Genomic DNA, 17,622 nt, shown 5'->3' on the forward strand with positions numbered 1-17,622 from the left:
CCGCAGACTTTATTTTTTTAAATTAAGATTGAGTTTTCAACTTGAGTCCCCAGCGGGCAGATCCCTGCTTAGAGGACATGTTACTGTGGGTGGATCTTCAGCTCAGTCTTAAGATGTATGACAAGCAGTGGGAGCTCTGACTCTTGTAGTGCTGGCTGTTGGTGGTGTCTCTCTGCAGATCTACGGAAGTGAACCAGCTTCTTTTGCCAGTAATGGTGTTCCTCTGGAATTTGTAAGCCCGAAATAAATGCTTTCCTCCTATAAAATGCTTTTGATTCAGCAATTATCCCAGCAATGTGAAAGTAACTGAAACAGTCCTATAGCCTTATTTCTTATTTTTTTGATTTTTTTTTTAGGTAGGGTCTCACTCTAGACCCAGGCTTACCTGGAATTCACTATGTTGTCTCAGGCTGGCCTCAAACTCATGGCGATCCTCCTATGTCAACCTTCCAAGTTCTTGGATTAAAGATGTGCACCACCACATCCAGGGCTGGAGAGATGGCTTAGCATTTAAGCGCTTGCCTGTGAAGCCTAAGGACCCTGGTTCAAGGCTCGATTCCCTAGGACCCACGTTAGCACAAGGGGGCGCATGCATCTAGAGTTCCGTTGCAGTGGCTGGAGGCCCTAGCGCACCAATTCTCTCTCTCTCTGTCTGTTGCTCTCCAATAACTAGAAATAAACCAAAATTAAAAAAAAAAATACAGCTGGGCATGGTGGCTCATGCCTTTAATCCCAGCACTCAGGAGGCAGAGGTAGGAGTTTGAGGCTACCCTGAGACTACATAGTGAATTCCAGGTCAGCCTGGACTAGAGTGAATCCCTACCTCAAAAAACAAAAAAACCAAAACAACAACAACAAAAATCCTGCCTGGGCTGGGGAGATGGCCCAACGGTTAAGGCACTTACCTGCAAAGCCTAAGAACCTGGGTTTAATTCCCCAGTACCCATGTGAGCCAAATGCCCAAGGTGGCACATGTATCTGGAGTTCGTTTGTAGTGGCTAGAGGGCCTCTTGTTCTCCATCTGCCTCTCTCTCATACCCACTTAAATAAATAAATAATCCTTCTTATCCCTGAAATACATTAAATCATATTTTATTTTTATTATAGTTTATATAAAGTATGTGTCTTCTTTTTCTTTTCTATTTTTATAATATTTGTAGTTTTCTTAAAGTTAATTTTAATAATTTGTTCAGACATGTTGAACTTCAGTTCTTATTAGACATTTAAATGATTTGATCTTTTATTTGCTCTTATTTTCTTTCAGGAGTCATAAATTTCTGATTTTTGTGCATCGCATTGTATTTTCAAATGCATATGAATATGCAACACATGTTGTAACCATAATGTATATTTATCCTATGATAATACATATAAATCCAGTGGCAAGAGAATTAAATGTTTCAACATTGCTATCAATAAACTACTATTTTATGCTTTTATATATAGTAGAATTAACATTCAAGGTACTGTTAAAAATAGGAATATATTGTATAAAAAGGACAATTCAGATATTTTGAATCTATGTTTCTCATATTATTGTGGTAATGATACCAGAAATAATTTTTTACTATAGCTCACAGGATACTAGAATGCTAGTAAAATTTCTGAAGTTTATGATTTTAATAACAAAATCAGTACATGTCAGTCTTGGACATTAGCTAAGCATCATAAAAGTAGAAAAATTCCCAAGCATCATGTAAAGAACATTGAAAATCCCAGACATAGATGTTTCTTTCAAATATTTTCTCTAGTTGTTCAAGTAATAAATAGACAACAATAAATTGAATTGCTAGGTCCTTGTCATAATATAAGAACTACTTCTCAGGATATAATGGCTTGAAGATAATTCATCTTTTAATGTTTTCATACTTTATTATTAATAGTATTGTGTAGTATGATAATGAATTTGTTCATCATTTTTGTAAAATTCTTGTTTGGGAGTTGTAGCTTCAGTACATATCATATATTTTGAATCACATTAAATTTGGGCTGGGGAGATGGCTCGGTGATTAAAGGCACTTGCTTACACAGCCTGGGTTCAAATTCCCAGTACCCACATAAAGCCAGTTGCACAAAGTGGCACATGGAATTTGTTTGCACTAGCAAGAGGCTCTGGCATACTCATATGTCTTTCTCATACATAAATAAAAAATGATTTTTTATGTTGGAGATTAAAAATAATTTAAGGCATTTGGGAGATAGTGCAGTTGGCAAAAGTTGGCAAAGTGCTTGCTTCACAAGCATGAGAAGCTGAGTTCAAGCTCTAGAATCCACGTGAATTCTGGGTGTGATGGTGTGTACCTATAATCCTAGTGATGGGAGACAGGCAGGTGGCTCCTGGGGCATGGTGACCAGCTAGTCTGGCCTAACCAGTGACCTTGGCCAATGGGATGCCAGCACAAAAAGAGGGGGGGGGTATCTGAAAATAACACTTTAGATTATTCCCTGGCCTCCACCTGCATGTACACACACATGCACCCACCACATGTAGACATGCATACATACAATACATATACACAAAAAACAACTGTTTAAAACTCAACTTTTGAACTATAAATCATTTGCAGTTGAGGACTTAGCTGACAATTTTAAAGATTTCTTCTTCCTGTGTCAATGTATATAGGTGTTGTGAAATGACATATTTCCCACTTGTGTTTTAAACAGATTCTAATTTTAAAAAGGAGCTATTTTCTACAATATTGGAATACTTTGGATTTTGTCATTGTGGTTATTGGGATCATTGATATCTTATGCTTGTACTTTGTCACACTGAAACCAAACAGTTTGCCTCTTATTCAGTTTACAGTGATATTTGGATATCTAAGAGTAATTAGATTTCTTCCCATTTTCAAGGTAAGACTTTTTTAATTTAAATTTTTATTTTCTTTAAATAGTTTTATTTGAGAGAGAGAAGGAGGGAGAGAATGGGGCCTTTTGCTACTGCATATGAACTCTGGAAGTATGAACCACATTTTGCATCTGGCTTCACAGGGGTAGTGAGGAAGTGAATCCAGCTTGGCAAACATCGTAAGCAAGTACCCTTAACCACTGAGCTACATCCCCAGACTAAGACTTAATATTTTAAAATATAGTTACATACATTGTTTATTAAATGGTGCGGGGCTCCTTCCCGCTCAGGTAGTGCCGAGGGAAGGACCAGGCCTGCTGGTTCCTCCCTAGGGGTTGAGGGTATGATGAGTGTCGGACGACTCAGAAACCTCTCCTGGCCACCGGAGACAAACCACACTGAGTCGGGAGTCTTTTCCATGCAGAAACAACTCGCTTTATTACTCTGAGCAGTTGCCTGTATCATGTTGGGGATGAAGGCGGGGATTTTAGGATGGGGGAAGAGGTAAGGGCCAATAGTGAACTTTAACTATTGAAATGGTAATTACAATTGCCACGCGGAGGTAGCAGGCCAGAAGCCATTAGGCGTCTTGTTGAGTCCTAGCTGGCCAGAGACAGGTCGCCAAACTTTAGCTGGACTCAGGACGTTCCACTAGACCTCACGCCTAGGCCTTTCAGAGCCCAACAAAATGGTTTAATGCTCTTCCCTTTGAGATATGGCAAAGAACATGCCTTTCTGGAATTCTCTTCCAATAAGCATGTTCTTGATTTGCTCCCTTGCCACCTCTAAGTCATTGCTTAAGTCTTGCATGCCAAGTCATTGCTTAAGTCAACCACACCAGGTAAAATGGAAACCCACTCTCCACTGCTCCAGCTTTGCGGTCCAGCCTCTGCATCCTCCTTTCACCGGTATTACATCTATGCTTCTTTCCACTTAAGCCACCTATTGACTATGTAGGTATGTCCTCTCCATAAGTGGGTTTTGCTGTTTTGGTCACTGATGTGATCTATGGCTCTTTAACTGCCTGGCATATAGTAAGATACTCAATAAATACTTGTGAAAAATGAGTGAAAATATAGGTGCTGCTGGGAGCAGGGTGGTTCAGACATAAGTTCTTTAAGCTTCAGTAAAATTTGTTCCAAGTCACCAGAACTATGTAGGAGGAAAAATATTTTCTCTTAGCCTCCTGCTCATATAGCATGCTACCTATGGCATATTTTCTCTGAACCCTATGCTCACCTAACATGTTATCTTTGGAATTTAATTTAATAGTGGCCTCCGATTTCTTTTACAGTTCCTTACTATTCCTTCTCATGATTGTGGTTTGAATTCTAAAGGTAGATTTTTATATCTTCAGTGCCAAATCTTATGACGCCCCCTTTCTCTTTCTAATGGAGATGCATGATCTAAGTATGTGGTCAGGAATTTTTAGAGGATTTCACTTACCATTTTATTTTTCATTTTTTTGAGTTAGAGTTTCACTCTAGCCCAGGCTGACCTGGAATTTACTATGTAGTCCAAGGGCGGCCTTGAACTCATGGTGATCCTCCTACCTCTGCCTCCCGAGTGCTGGGATTAAAAGCTTGCGCCACCATGCATGGCTACCATTTTGTTTTTGTTATTTACTTTTTGAATCCTAAAAGGACTATTAGTATACCTTGAAATGATAGACTCTTAGTGTTACTATAAGCCACTGGGGAAAAATGCACTTATTTGAATCTTTTACATAGTCCTCATTCTCTAAGAAATTTGATGCTTATTTTTTTTAATTAATTAATTAATTTATTTATTTGAGAGCGACAGACACAGAGAGAAAGACAGATGGAGAGAGAGGGAATGGGCGCGCCAGGGCTTCCAGCCTCTGCAAACAAACTCCAGATGCATGTGCCCCCTTGTGCATCTGGCTAACGTGGGACCTGGGGAACCGAGCTTCGAACCGGGGTCCTTAGGCTTCACAGGCAAGCGCTTAACCGCTAAGCCATCTCTCCAGCCCTTGATGCTTATTTTTTTAAAAATAGTTACTGCGAAGGCAGAATTCCTTGTGGACTTTTTGTTCCTTTCTTAATTCTTTCAATTAATTGATTTGTGTGAGAGAGAAAGAGGAAAACAAAAATATATATATATGTATCTACATACATATATTATGTACATATATATGTATGTATATGTATATCGATATATATATATATAGAGAGAGAGATTGAGAGAGAGAGAGGGAGAGAGAGAGAGAGGAGAGAGAGAGAGAGAGAGTGGGTGTGCCAGGGCCTCCAGCCACTGCAAAGGAACTCCAGACATATGTGCCATCTTGTGCATCTGGCTTATGTAGGTGCTGGGGAATGGAACTTAGGTCCTTGGGCTTTGCAGCCAAGCACCTTAACTGGTAAGCCCTCTCTCCAGTCCTCCTTTTTCTTTATATTACTGTTACCAAATTTAGTGTCCATAAAAATTATTATACAGTCATATATTTAAACCTACTTGAGGAAATGGTTTTGATTGAATATTTGCCTTGAACTGAGTTTACAACTACGAGCTCATGTAAATGCTTCTACATAACATAAACTACTTTAGAAATGAGATGTGTCAGAGAGGCTGAGGTGATATGAAATGTAGAATTTTCTTAGGTAATCAATTATTTTTTTTCAAGGTAGGGTCTCACTCTAGCTCAGGCTGACCTGGAATTCATAATGTAGTCTCAGGGTGGCCTCGACCTCACAGTGCTCCTCCTACTTCTGCCTTCTGAGTGCTGGGATTAAAGGTGTGCGCCACCACACCCAGTTTAGGTAATCAGTTTTTATACAGATGTCTGTGCACATGAATGCAAGAATAATTATTTTAGAAGTAATACTTCATGAAAAGTATTTAAAATAGAATAAGAATCTAAGGTATATTTTTGTGTATGAAAAATCTATTTAGAGTACCAGCAATTCTGAGTCAGCTGACCCTTCTATCTAGCAAACAAAATCACATTGAAGTATATTTAATAAATCAATATTATTATGGTTTTTAAAATTGATTTTTGAGACAAGCCCAATAGACTGCTTTTTTTTGTACAAGAAAGAGAGAGAGTTGGCACTCTAGGGCTTCCAGCCACTGCAATTGAACTCCAGATGTATGTACCCCCTTGTGCACATGTATGACCTTGTGTGGTGAATCATTGTGTGCCTGGCTTACATGGGACCTAGAGAATTAAATGAGTCTTTAGGCTTCACAGGCAAGCACCGTAACCACTAAGCAATCTCTCTAGCCCATTATTATGGTTTTTAAATTGAACCTTTACTATTTTCTAGGAACTGTGGAAAACACTTTACATATATTATCCAATTGAACTATCATATTAGCCTTGGGAGACAAGTGCCCTAAAAGTTGAAATGAAACCTATCTGCACCGGAAAGTTTGGAGAACACTGGAGATCATTACTGTGGGGTCAGCTCAGGGATGCCAATGCATCATGGAGGAAAAGCTTTGCAAAGGTCTTCTTTGCTTTCCCTTTGCTCAGTGGAAAAGAGCACTTGCTATACAAGCACCTACATGCCACCCCCGTGCTGAGTGGGGCAGAGACAAAGGATTCCTGGGGTCCATTGGTCAGTCAGTCTAACTGAAAAAGAGAGCGAATCCAGTGGGAATTGAGATAGAGGACAACTGATGTCTTCCTCCGGCCTCTGTATTCATGCACATGGGGCACATGCATCTGTACATGCATGTGCTTATACCACATGCATACATCACACTTACCACACACACACAAAACCCTCACTACTATCTGCTCTTTTCTTTTAAAAAATATATATATATTTTTTTGAGAGAGTGGGGAGAGAGAAGAGACAATATGAGCATGCTAGGGCCTTCTGCCACTGTAAACTAATTCCAGATACATGTGTCACTCTGTGCATATGGCTTTACATGGGTCCTAGGAAATCAAATCCGGGCTATAAGGCTTGGCAAGCAAGTACCTTTAACTTCTCTCCAGCCCTGCTCTGCTTGTTTAATTCATTCACCATGATTATTTTCCTGTGCAATTTCGCCTCTCTTGATACTCAGTCCCGTATCAGGTGCCTCAGGGCTCTGGTGGCACTACCTCTGTAGGAAGCCTTTTTGTTGTGTGATGACTCCGCTGGAATTCTGGTACTTACACATTATCTTCATTTTCATTGTGAGGAAATGGGAGTCTTCAAAGTCATTAAGTACTTGGTCATGGGCTGGTAAATAAGAGAACTGGTATTTGAAATCTCTTTCTCTTTTATAAGAGAGAGAGAGAGAGAGAGAGAGAGGGAGAGAGGGAGGGAGGGGGAGAGAGAAAGAGAGAGAGAGAGAAAGAGAGAGAGAGAGAGAGAGAGAGAGAGAGAGAGAGAAAGAAAGAAAGAAAGAAAGAAAGCAAGAAAGAAAGAAAGAAAGAAAGAAGAAAGAAGCAGACAGAGAAAGAGAGAATGGGCACGCCAGGGCCTCTAGCCCTGAAAACAAGCTCCAGGCATATGCACCACCTTATTCATCTGGCTTATGTGGGTCCTAGGGAATAGAACCTGGGTCCTTTGGCTTTGCAAGCAAGCGCCTTAACCACTAAGCCATCTCTCCAGCCCTCCTTTTCTTATTCTTTTATTAAGCCACTGTTTTAGGGTTAGGCTTCATCCTTCCCTCTCCACAGTCCTTCTTACCAGACAGTTCCCATATACTCCTATTGAGGGTGATAGCTTTTAGTCTTCTATCCAGGAGGAAGATTTCTATAGTACCAGTTAATTTTGAATTTAGTTTTATGTATCTCTCCCTACCCTCTCATTCTTCTGCCCCCAAATTCTCCCATCCCTATTATCTGTCCCTTGAGTTGCCTGTCAGATATACCTGGATCTCAAACTATTCCAGGTTAGGAACCACAGATGAGGGAGACTATGCAGCATTTGTCTTTCTGTGCTTGTGTGAGTTCACTTGGTAGGATCTGTTCCAAGTCCATCCATTTTCCTACAAACTTCATTATATCATTTTTTCCTTACTGCTGAGTAGAATTTCACTGTGTAAATGTACCTCATGTAAATGTACCACATCTTCATTATCCACTTGTCAAACAATGGGCCAGTTCTTAGCTATTGTGAATTGAGCAGCTTTAAACATGGTTGAGCAAATATTCCTACAGTGAAGAGTGGAGCCTTTAAGGTAGATGCCCAGTAGAGGAATGGCTGGATCAGTTGGTAGCTCTATTTTCATCTTTTTCAGGAGTCTCCATATTGATTTCCATAGTGTTTTTACAAATTTGCACTCCTACCAGCAGTGAATGAGGGTTCCTCTTTCCCTACATCCTAGCCAACATTTATTGTCATTTGATTTTTAACTATTGCCATCCTGGCTGGAGTAAGGTAGAATTTTATAGTTGTTTTAACTTGCATTTCCTTAATGGTTAAGAATGTTGAACGCTTTCTTATGTGAGTATTAGCCATTTGTATTTATTCCTTTGAGAATTCCCTATTCAGTTCTCTGGCCCATTTTTTTCTTTTGAGGGTATTGTTTGATTTTTCTTTTATTGCTTAGTTTTTTGAGTTCTTTGTGGATTCTACATATTAGACCTCTGTCAGTGATATAGCTGGTAAAGATTTTCTCCCATTCTGTGGGTGGTCTGTTGGCTCTGTTTATGGTATGTTTGTCTGTGCAAAAGCTTTTTGGCTTCATGAGCTCTCACTGGTTGGATGATTGTTTAACTACGTGGGCTATTGGGATATTGTTCAGATAGTCTTTCCCCACTGCTATATTGTGGAGAGTTCCCTAATTTTTTTTCTTCCAGTCACTTAAGAATTTCAGGTCTTATAATGAGGTTTTTAATCCATCTGGAGTTGATTTTTGTGCATGGTGAAAGGAGTGGGTCTTGTTTCATTCTTCTACACGTGGCTCTCCAATTTGTCCAGCACCATTTGTTGAAGATGCTGTCTTTTCTCCAGTGCACATTGCTCCTTTGCCAAAGATCAAGTAGCTGCAGTTACTTGAACTAAGGACTGGCTCTTCAATTCTATTCCATTGGTCTATACATCTGTTTTTATTCTAGTGCTATGCTGTTTTTGTTACAATGGTTTTATAGAATAGCTTTCGATCGAGTATGGTGATATGTCCAGATGTGTTCCTTTTGCAGCGAATATTTTTTAATATTAGAGGCCTTCTGCCATTCCATATGAATTTTGAGATTTTTTTCTTCTATCTCTGTGAAGAGTGATGCTGGGATTTTTATTGGTATTGTGTTGAATCTGCATAGTGCTTTTGGTAGAATTGCCACTTTCACAATATTAATTCTACCTACCCAGGAGCATGGAAGGTCTTTCCCTCTTGTCATGTCCTCCTCATTGAAATCTCTTGAGTCACTACACTAGCTGGCCTCAGCGTGAGGTTAGAGAAGTTTAGAGTGAAAAGGGATCTTAGTTACCCTAAGTTCCTTATCTCACAAGTGAAGAGGCTGGGCTACAGAGAGATGGTTTATTCAAATTTGTAGCTATTATTATGTTTCCTAAAATTACAAATTATAGAGAAAGGGGGGCAGCACTATGCTATGGACTCCATCTAAAGCGACAGTCAGTTATTCAGGAAGCTTTGCTTTCCTTAGGGAGTGATCTCAAAGCCAAGTATTAGAATCAGCTGGAGGACTTTTGAAAATACCTCCTGCTGGGTATATGCAGAGTGTCTGTTTCAGCTGGGCAGTGCCCAGAGTCTGCATTCTGACAAGTTTCTGGGCACTACTATAGCTTGCCTGGAGATGACACTTTGAGAACCTGAGCTCAAGGGGGTGCTTTTCTTCATGATATTTATGATTCTTTTTCCCCCTCCTCATTATTCCAGATTATAATACCAATACTAATAAATATTGCAGATGTGCAGGTCAAAAAGAGCCTTAGCTTGATGTATACTATTACAAAAGGCTATGTCAAAAGCCAAGAAGATGCTAAACTTTTAATAAGGCAAATTTCTAGCCGAGACTCAATCTATCAGGTAAGAAATAAGTACTGGTCTACTGGTCTTTTTTTTTTTATTTTTTGGTGTGCGAATGTGGGTGTCTACTTTGGTATATTTCTTTCAGATCAATTCAACATAATTTGACCAGACAGAAAAATTCCAGTAGTTGAAGGGGTTCAGACATTTATTATGTTATTCAAGGTACTGGAGAGAATAGTAAGTGTAAAGCCCCAAATTTTATATTTCAGATACTATCATCAAACTCATTTGTTAACCTCACAATTGAACACAAATGGCTTATTTACTGAGTGCGTAGTAGGGAAAACACTCTAAAAAGGTAGGGTATTGGGGGAAAGCTTTGTGCCAGAGTTAACACTTTGTCTCCAGGGTTGGGTCTTAAGCTAAGAAGAGGGAAAGAGGGTGTGCAGTTACTTACCTTTACAGAATCAAACAGCAATATGTAACAGAATTCTTCCTGTTGATTTACCATGAAGAATGGAGAATCAAATGAAAGGTGCCACGGAAAGGCTATATCAATAAACCAGGTATGGTGATACATGCCTGTCAACTTCATAACTAGGGAGGCTGAGGCAGGAGGATCATCTAAGAGGTAGAGGCCAACGTGGGCCACCTAGTATGTTCTAGGTCAGCTTTGGCTGAAGAATAAGACACTGTCTCAAAGAAAAAGTGTGGAGAAATTCATAGGGGAAAAAAACCACTAGAAGCAGGAAGATGAGAGATGAGAGAAGAGAAATAGGGCTGGTGGGGGCAGTTAAGAATGCTCAGAGGAATTTGGGAGAAGATGGTGGACAGATCTGGAGGCAGCTGCTGTGATAGGTAAAATTTGAAATGAATCCCCATGGGCATTTTAAAAGGGGACTTCAATAAAGATATACATGGCCTTTGAAGATGTATATAGCTGTTAAATAGCACTTCCTCTGAAAATGACTTGGTTCTGGGAACTGGCCTATGTATCCATCTTTGCTTCCTTGGCTGTGGTGTCTGCAGGCAGGAGACAGTCCCTGTGCTCTTCTGTTTAGCATCACTCAGTGTTACTCACTCTCAATGGGCAGAAATCCAGCAAACCACTAAGGGAGCTTAGTATGGTGCAAGAAGGGCTGGGCATGGGCACATTGGTGCTATAAAGAAGTAGCTGGTGTGTGTGGGAAGGCTGAAAAGATGGCTTAGCAGTTAAGGACCCAGGTTTCAATCCCTAGTACCCCTGTAAGCCAGGTGCACATGGTAGCATGAGCATCTGGAGTTCATGTGCAGTGGCTAGAGGCCCTGATGTGCCCATTCTCTCTATCTCTCTCTGTTTGTCTCTTTCTCTCGCTCTCTCTATCTTCCTTTTTCTTTCTATATCTTTCAAGTGAATAAATAAACAAAATGAAATTAAAAGACTTAGCTGGGCATGGTGGCATATACCTGTAATCCCAGCATTTGGGAGGCTAAGGCAGGAGGATCACTGTGAGTTCGAGGCTACCCAGAGACTAGAGTGAATTCCAGATCAGCCTGGGTTAGAGTGAGACCCTACCTCAAAAACAAAACAAAACAACACAAAACAACAAAAAACAAAAACAAAAAGAATCTAATAACTATTATACCATTTAATTAAAATTATGTATATTATTTTCATATTCAAGACAAAGGTCTGTGTACAATTTTTTCCTAAACCTAAACAAGCATTGAAAAACAACAAAAGCTTCATTTTGCTTATGACTGATATAACAGACTCTGTAAATAGCGCAGTGAATGCCATTTCAGGCACCTGTAACCCGACAACTCTGAGGAACTGTTGGTTATGTCTCAGAGTTGTTGGTGTGCCTAAGGACATACTCCAGAAAGAGTCAAAGCTAGCATGAGCTCTATGGGCCACAGTGAGCATCCCATACATATCTGTGGTGAGTGAGTTAACAGAGGTTGGTTAGCCTCAGAGTGGAGTCATTTCTCCTACTTTGCAAGGAGTTATATGTAAGAGACATGAACTCATTGGACACTGCATTTTCATATTATTCCACTTATTTCTGTGCTCCTGACTAGATCCCCAAGTACTGTTTACTCAGTACATCTCCAAATTGAGCTCCACTTATGAGAATTCTCCTTGGATCAACAGTGGAGTGAAGAGTACTTTTATTTTTCAGACTGCTTTTTTTAAAGAACTGATAATAATTACAATTAGGCACAGTACCTGTGCAAGATATCAACTGCTCCATTCATTGCAAATTGATTAACCCAGGGAAAGCAACAGAGTTGACCAGGGAGAAAACTTGAGCCGAGTACTTTTCCTAAATCAAGTTGAGATATTCCTGTCCTAGATTTAGAAAATCGGACTATAAGCCAGAGATGCACTTGGTGTAATAAGAAACACACTTTTTCTTATTTTTTATAGAAATTACATGAAATTTTGGACAAAAATAAAGATGATGCTATTAGGGGCCTCGGTAAGTACTGGGAATAGTTGGTTCCCTGAAATCACACCTTTTTGTTGTTTGATCCACAGAAATGTATTTTCTCACAGTTCTTGAGGCCAGAATTCCATATGATGGTGTTTTGGGGGTTGGTTTCTGGTGAAGGCTGGCTTCTGGGCTTGTCCATGACTATCTTCTTGTTGTGTCGTTACATGCCCTTTCTTCTATGCATGCAGAGACACCTTGGTGCCTCTTCCTCTCCTTGTAAAGACAACATTCTTACTGGGTGAGGGCTGTACCCTTATGACCAGATTTAACCTCAGTTGTCTCCTGAGAGACCCTGTCTCTAAATAGTCACTTTGCAGATCAGAACTTCCACATGTGAATTTGACAGGGCACATTTCAGTCCATGACAGAAGGGAAAATATCTGGGAAGAAAAAGCCCCAAATATTCACAGAAGGGCTATCTGAAGGATGCAGTTATAGATGGCTGTGTGTCCTCTTCTTAAATTTTCTAACCTCTTGCTGTGAGCACTTGCTACTTTATTGTTGGCGTAGTTTCTTTGAGCACAACGCTCAAATCCTTGGGGCAGCCTTTTCCTGGCAGATGTTCCTCTAGGCTCTGTTGTTCTGGGGATGACTTAATCTCCTCACTCCCCTCCTGCCATCAAGACCTCTGCACTCTGATTACACGGCCTGTGCAGGCAAGCATAGGAGCATTGGAGTGGAGCTTTGTTCTTCCAGATATACCTAGTGCTTCAGACAGAGCCTCAGCTAGTGTTTATTGAACTTAGGTAAAGGTCATGTATGGCAAAGTAAGATTAAGTAAATCCAGATACAAAAAACATTTGGTCTCATGGAGTATGTAAACATGCCAGTAGATAACTGCAGAAATTTCAAGGAGTCCTGGTAGCAGAATGAGAGAAGTGTGGAAATGTATTAAGGTGGCAAAGTCAGTCTTTTATAGTTGTTATGAAAAGTCATGTGGGGCTGGAGTATGGCTCAGCAGCAAAGCCTAAGGACTCAGGTTTGATTCCCCAGTACCCACCTAAAGCCAGATGCACAAAGTGGCGCGTACATCTGGAGGCCCTGGTGTGTCCATTGTCTCTGTCTCTCTTCTATCTTGCTCTGCTTGCAAATAAATTCAAAAAATTTAAAAATAAAAGTTATATGGATGTTACCTTTGATAAGAACTTGTTTTACTTTGCTTTTGCAAGAATTCTTGGGAATGTGGGGAGTGGATGGCATTTCTTATAGCCACTTCACTTTACCGGACCCTTCTGGGGAGGAAGCTAAAGGAATGCTGTTTCTTGAGCATCTTTTTTCCCTCTACTTTATTTAAAGCTGCAACAGGTCAAACATTTCTAGAAAGTTTTGGGTTTGCTTTCCTTAGATGACCAGGTTTCAGTGGGTGGCAAAGCATGTGGCAGAGGACCTGGCCTACAACTGGCCCTTAATAAGTGGGAGTCATCAGAAAAGAATTGAAGTAAGACAGCTTTGTCCTCATAGGCACATTGTAAGATGCAATCTGAACTTATGGGGATCATAGTTTCCAATTCAAAATGAAGAGAACATGATCTAATGAATGCAAGTATAAGCCTGGATATAATAAACTAAAATATCTTGGTATGGGTTCAGAAAACCCAGGACCCATTGTTGCATTTATGTATTGCCATATTTTTTATTTATGTGCTTTTAAAGAAAAAAGGGGCCAAGGAACTGCTGCTTTGTGTTGTGTCTTAGTCTGGTCTAGAGTATTACAAAGGTTTCTCTATTTAGTCCTGTAAAGTGTGCTGCCTGCCACCATATGGTTATTGCAAGTGGTCACTGAATGCTTATTGTGTCAGGAGCATATGTGCTTTATATACATTACTTCATGTGAGTCTTATTATTCTGCAAGGCAATTTATTATTATCCTTACTGTACAGATGACAAAGCTGAGGCTTGAAGTACTTTCTTTAGGCCATTTCTCTAGCCCTGGCCTACCTAACATGAAAACTTACACAGGTCATAGCTACCTTTCATTGTACTGGTCAACTCACTTCCGTGAAAATATTTGTGTGAGAACCTTTCATATGTCAGAAACTTATTCAATATTAGGATTATAAAGATGGCACATGGAATTTTAAACTTGGTTCAGAGACTAGTTCAAAACTTCTCAAAAGTATTAAAGGACAAAGAATAGTTGACTTGGCCATACAAAGGCCCACCAGCCAAAGTATAGATGCTCTTACATTCTCTCCCAACCAAAAAGCACTATATATTTCAAAGGAGGCGGCATAGACCTCACAATAGCACTATAATGCAGCGAGTTTCATGGCAGAGCTACAGAGGAGATGCTATAAGACAGAGAGTGATTTCTCATTTACAAGTTTTTCATCTATACAGTAGGGATAAAGATTCAGCCCACCAGCCTTGTGAGTTCTGTGTGAAGCTACAATGAAACGACATTGTGCAAATCCTCTGGACAGTATGAATTACTACTTGAGAACCAGTTACTATTTGTTTATTTGGTTTACATGTTTAATCATCCTCAGGGCGCATAGAGCACGAGGGTCGTGATGTAGTCATTGCTTTGAAGACCAAGCAGGCTATCCGGAATGTTATTGCTAAAGCTCTGAAAAATCTCACCTTCCTTTGGTCTAGAGGCATTATCGATAAGCATGAGGGCATCGAGATGAATAAGGTAACCAAGCAATTTATGTTTGGTTTGATTCTGTCAGCACAACTGCTTTAGGCAGTTATTTCAGCAGAGGGCAATGAGTGAGGTTGATTGGGAAAACTGTCTAACCACAGGCGCTGCCTCTGTAATCACCTGCAATCCATTTAATGTCTATGCCAATCAAAGCCAGTGTGACCTGATGTACTCCACTCATCAATTACATTTGATTGCAAGTCACAGAAACCAACTGCAGATAAATTTAATAAAGAAATGTGTTGGAGGATTTATGAAGAGGATACAGAGTACCTTACAGAATTCACAGGAGTCAGGCCATGCATGTGGTCAGTCTTCAGAAAAGGACTTGAAGAAAGACCTCAAAAGCTTTCTAGACTCCCTATTTCCTATCAACATTGCCCCTGTGAGGTCTTCCTTCAGTTGGCCCTCTAGACTCTCCATCTACTGATGGAGCTAGCACTGCCAAGATCCACTGACTTGGGCATTGGAGGAGATAAGCTAAATATTGGGAGGGATTATAATGTCTAAAAATTGTCAATAAAGGACTGGAGAGATGGTTTAACAGTTAAGGTGCTTGCCTGCAAAGCCTAACAACCGAGGTTTGATTCCCCAGTAGCCATGTAAAGCCATATACAGTGGCTTATGCATCTGGAGTTTGTTTGCACTGGCTGGAGGCCCTAATAAGCCCATTCTCTCTCTGCTCAAAAATAGTCAATAAAAGTTTTAAAAAAACAAAACAAAAAAAAAAGCTCAAGATAAAATCTGCATAATACAAATTTATTTAGATTTCTTTAGTTTTTGACTTGTGTCCATGTTGTGTTGCAAAATCAATCATCATTATTTTGATTGTGAATTTTCTAGGTACTTCTTAAAAAAATAAAAGCACTGAATAGCTTTCCAATGGCTATCCCACCTCCCACTCCTGACAAATACCTTTCTAACATCATTTGGATGGAAAATAAAGATGTTTTTATTGAGTTCTTCAAGGTAATACTTTTGTCTTCTATTCTGGCTCAGGTTTGATGTAAAAGGTTTCCTATTTTTTCCCACTATGCAACTCATGATTAACAGAAAAACACATCAAAAGCATGAATTCTGTATTGGGAAATTCAGAGCAAACTCATATGGAAGTTCAGAAAAGTCCACAGCAATGAATTAATTTATTTTTAATTTGTTTTATTAAGTAGAAGCTTAGTATGAACACAGAATGTGTTAGTGCCATCATTTCCCTCCTCTCCGCCCCCATTCCACCGGGGCTCTCCTCAGTGGGATTGCTGATATTCACCATAGGGTTGTTGGTTACGAAATGTGAGAGCATCAGTCATTGTAAGGAGGCAGTAAGGCCTCTGGACATTCCCTTCCAGTCTGCGGCACTTATAACCTTTTTGCTCCCTCTTCTGCAAAATTTCTGGAGTGTTGGTGGGTGTGTTTTAGTCTACTTTTGTTTTGTGCTCTCAGTACGTTATAGATTTCTGCTTTGGTACATTTTGAGTATTCTCAGTATCAGTCTCCATGACCCTGGCACTGGTTGAATCTAAAGGGCAAAGGCAGTTTTCCACAGTGACTTGTCTTCTTAAGATGTGATATTTCTATTTTCTAATTATCCCCAATCCCATTACATTTTGTGCTGTATCATTCTATGGTAGGGGTCTCACATTTAAATTACTACACAGGCCAACCAGATAATACAAAAATAAAACTAGCTGAATGTAGTTTAATAGGAAACTTCCAGGAATGCAACAAAGTTAAGCATTCATTCTCTGACTGGAGATAGCTAAGTTTTGCTGTAGGAATTTGAACCTATTCAACAAATATCTAATGAATGTACTGTGTTTACTAGAGAGAGGTTCTGGGTTTTAGGATATGGTGGTGATCAAACCAGAAGTCCCTAATTTATTTTTTAAATTGTTTTATTTATTTTTATATTTATTTGAGAGTGACAAACAGAGAGATAAAGGCAGAGAGAGAGAGAGAGAGAGAGAGAGAGAGAGAGAGAGAGAATGGGCATGCCAGGGCCACCAGCCACTGCAAACGAACTCCAGATGCGTGTGACCCCTTGTGCATCTGGCTAACGTGGGTCCTGGGGAAACGAGCCCCGAACTGGGGTCCTTAGTCTTCACAGGCAAGTGCTTAACTGCTAAGTCACCTCTCCAGCCCCCAAAGTCCCTAATTTCATAGGACTTATATGCATGTCCTCTCTATCTCTCTGTCAGAAAGAAAGATTGGGTCTTCAGGCCTCTTGCCACTTCAAAAAACTCCAGATGTATGCACCACTTTGTGCATCTGACTTCATGTGGGTATTGAGGAATTGAACTCAGACTTTCAGGCTTTTCAAGCAAGCACCTTTAACTTCTGAGCCATATCTCTAGCCCTAAACCCTAAATTCTGGAGTATAACCATTTAGACCCTTCAGGAGTTTTCTATGGCCCACAACTCCAGCCTTGTTTCCATCAGAGCATTTAGGATTCCTGTGGGACCCTTAGAAGCAAAACACCTACTATGCTGTTAATGCTTGATGGAGAGCTCAGCCCTAGACTCTATCTCTTCCTGTTTGAGACTTATGGGATCTCTCTCTCTCTCTCTTGCTTTCTCTATCTATGTATCTATGTATCCATGTATGTATGTATGTATGTATGTATGTATGTATGTATGTATGTATGTATGTATCTATCTATCTATCTATCTATCTATCTATCTATCTATCTATCTATCTATCTATCTATCTATCAAGAGAAATAGAATGAGAATGAGCATGCCAGGGCCTTTAACCA

General features: G+C 39.9%; 1 protein-coding gene across 1 annotated transcript in view; it reads left to right on the forward strand.

The window, feature by feature from the left end:
• Positions 1-17,622, forward strand: part of Slc9c2 (solute carrier family 9 member C2 (putative)) — an 86,738-nt gene that overhangs the window by 46,865 nt on the left and 22,251 nt on the right. Inside the window, exons 15-20 of the mRNA XM_004658882.2 lie at positions 1,265-1,463; positions 2,665-2,853; positions 9,653-9,802; positions 12,156-12,207; positions 14,712-14,860; positions 15,713-15,838. Coding sequence (XP_004658939.1) covers positions 1,265-1,463; positions 2,665-2,853; positions 9,653-9,802; positions 12,156-12,207; positions 14,712-14,860; positions 15,713-15,838 — 865 coding nt within the window. The remainder of the gene's footprint in view (positions 1-1,264; positions 1,464-2,664; positions 2,854-9,652; positions 9,803-12,155; positions 12,208-14,711; positions 14,861-15,712; positions 15,839-17,622) is intronic.

The sequence above is a fragment of the Jaculus jaculus genome, chromosome 1, assembly GCF_020740685.1.
Source record: "Jaculus jaculus isolate mJacJac1 chromosome 1, mJacJac1.mat.Y.cur, whole genome shotgun sequence".
NCBI classification, from domain to species: domain Eukaryota; kingdom Metazoa; phylum Chordata; class Mammalia; order Rodentia; family Dipodidae; genus Jaculus; species Jaculus jaculus.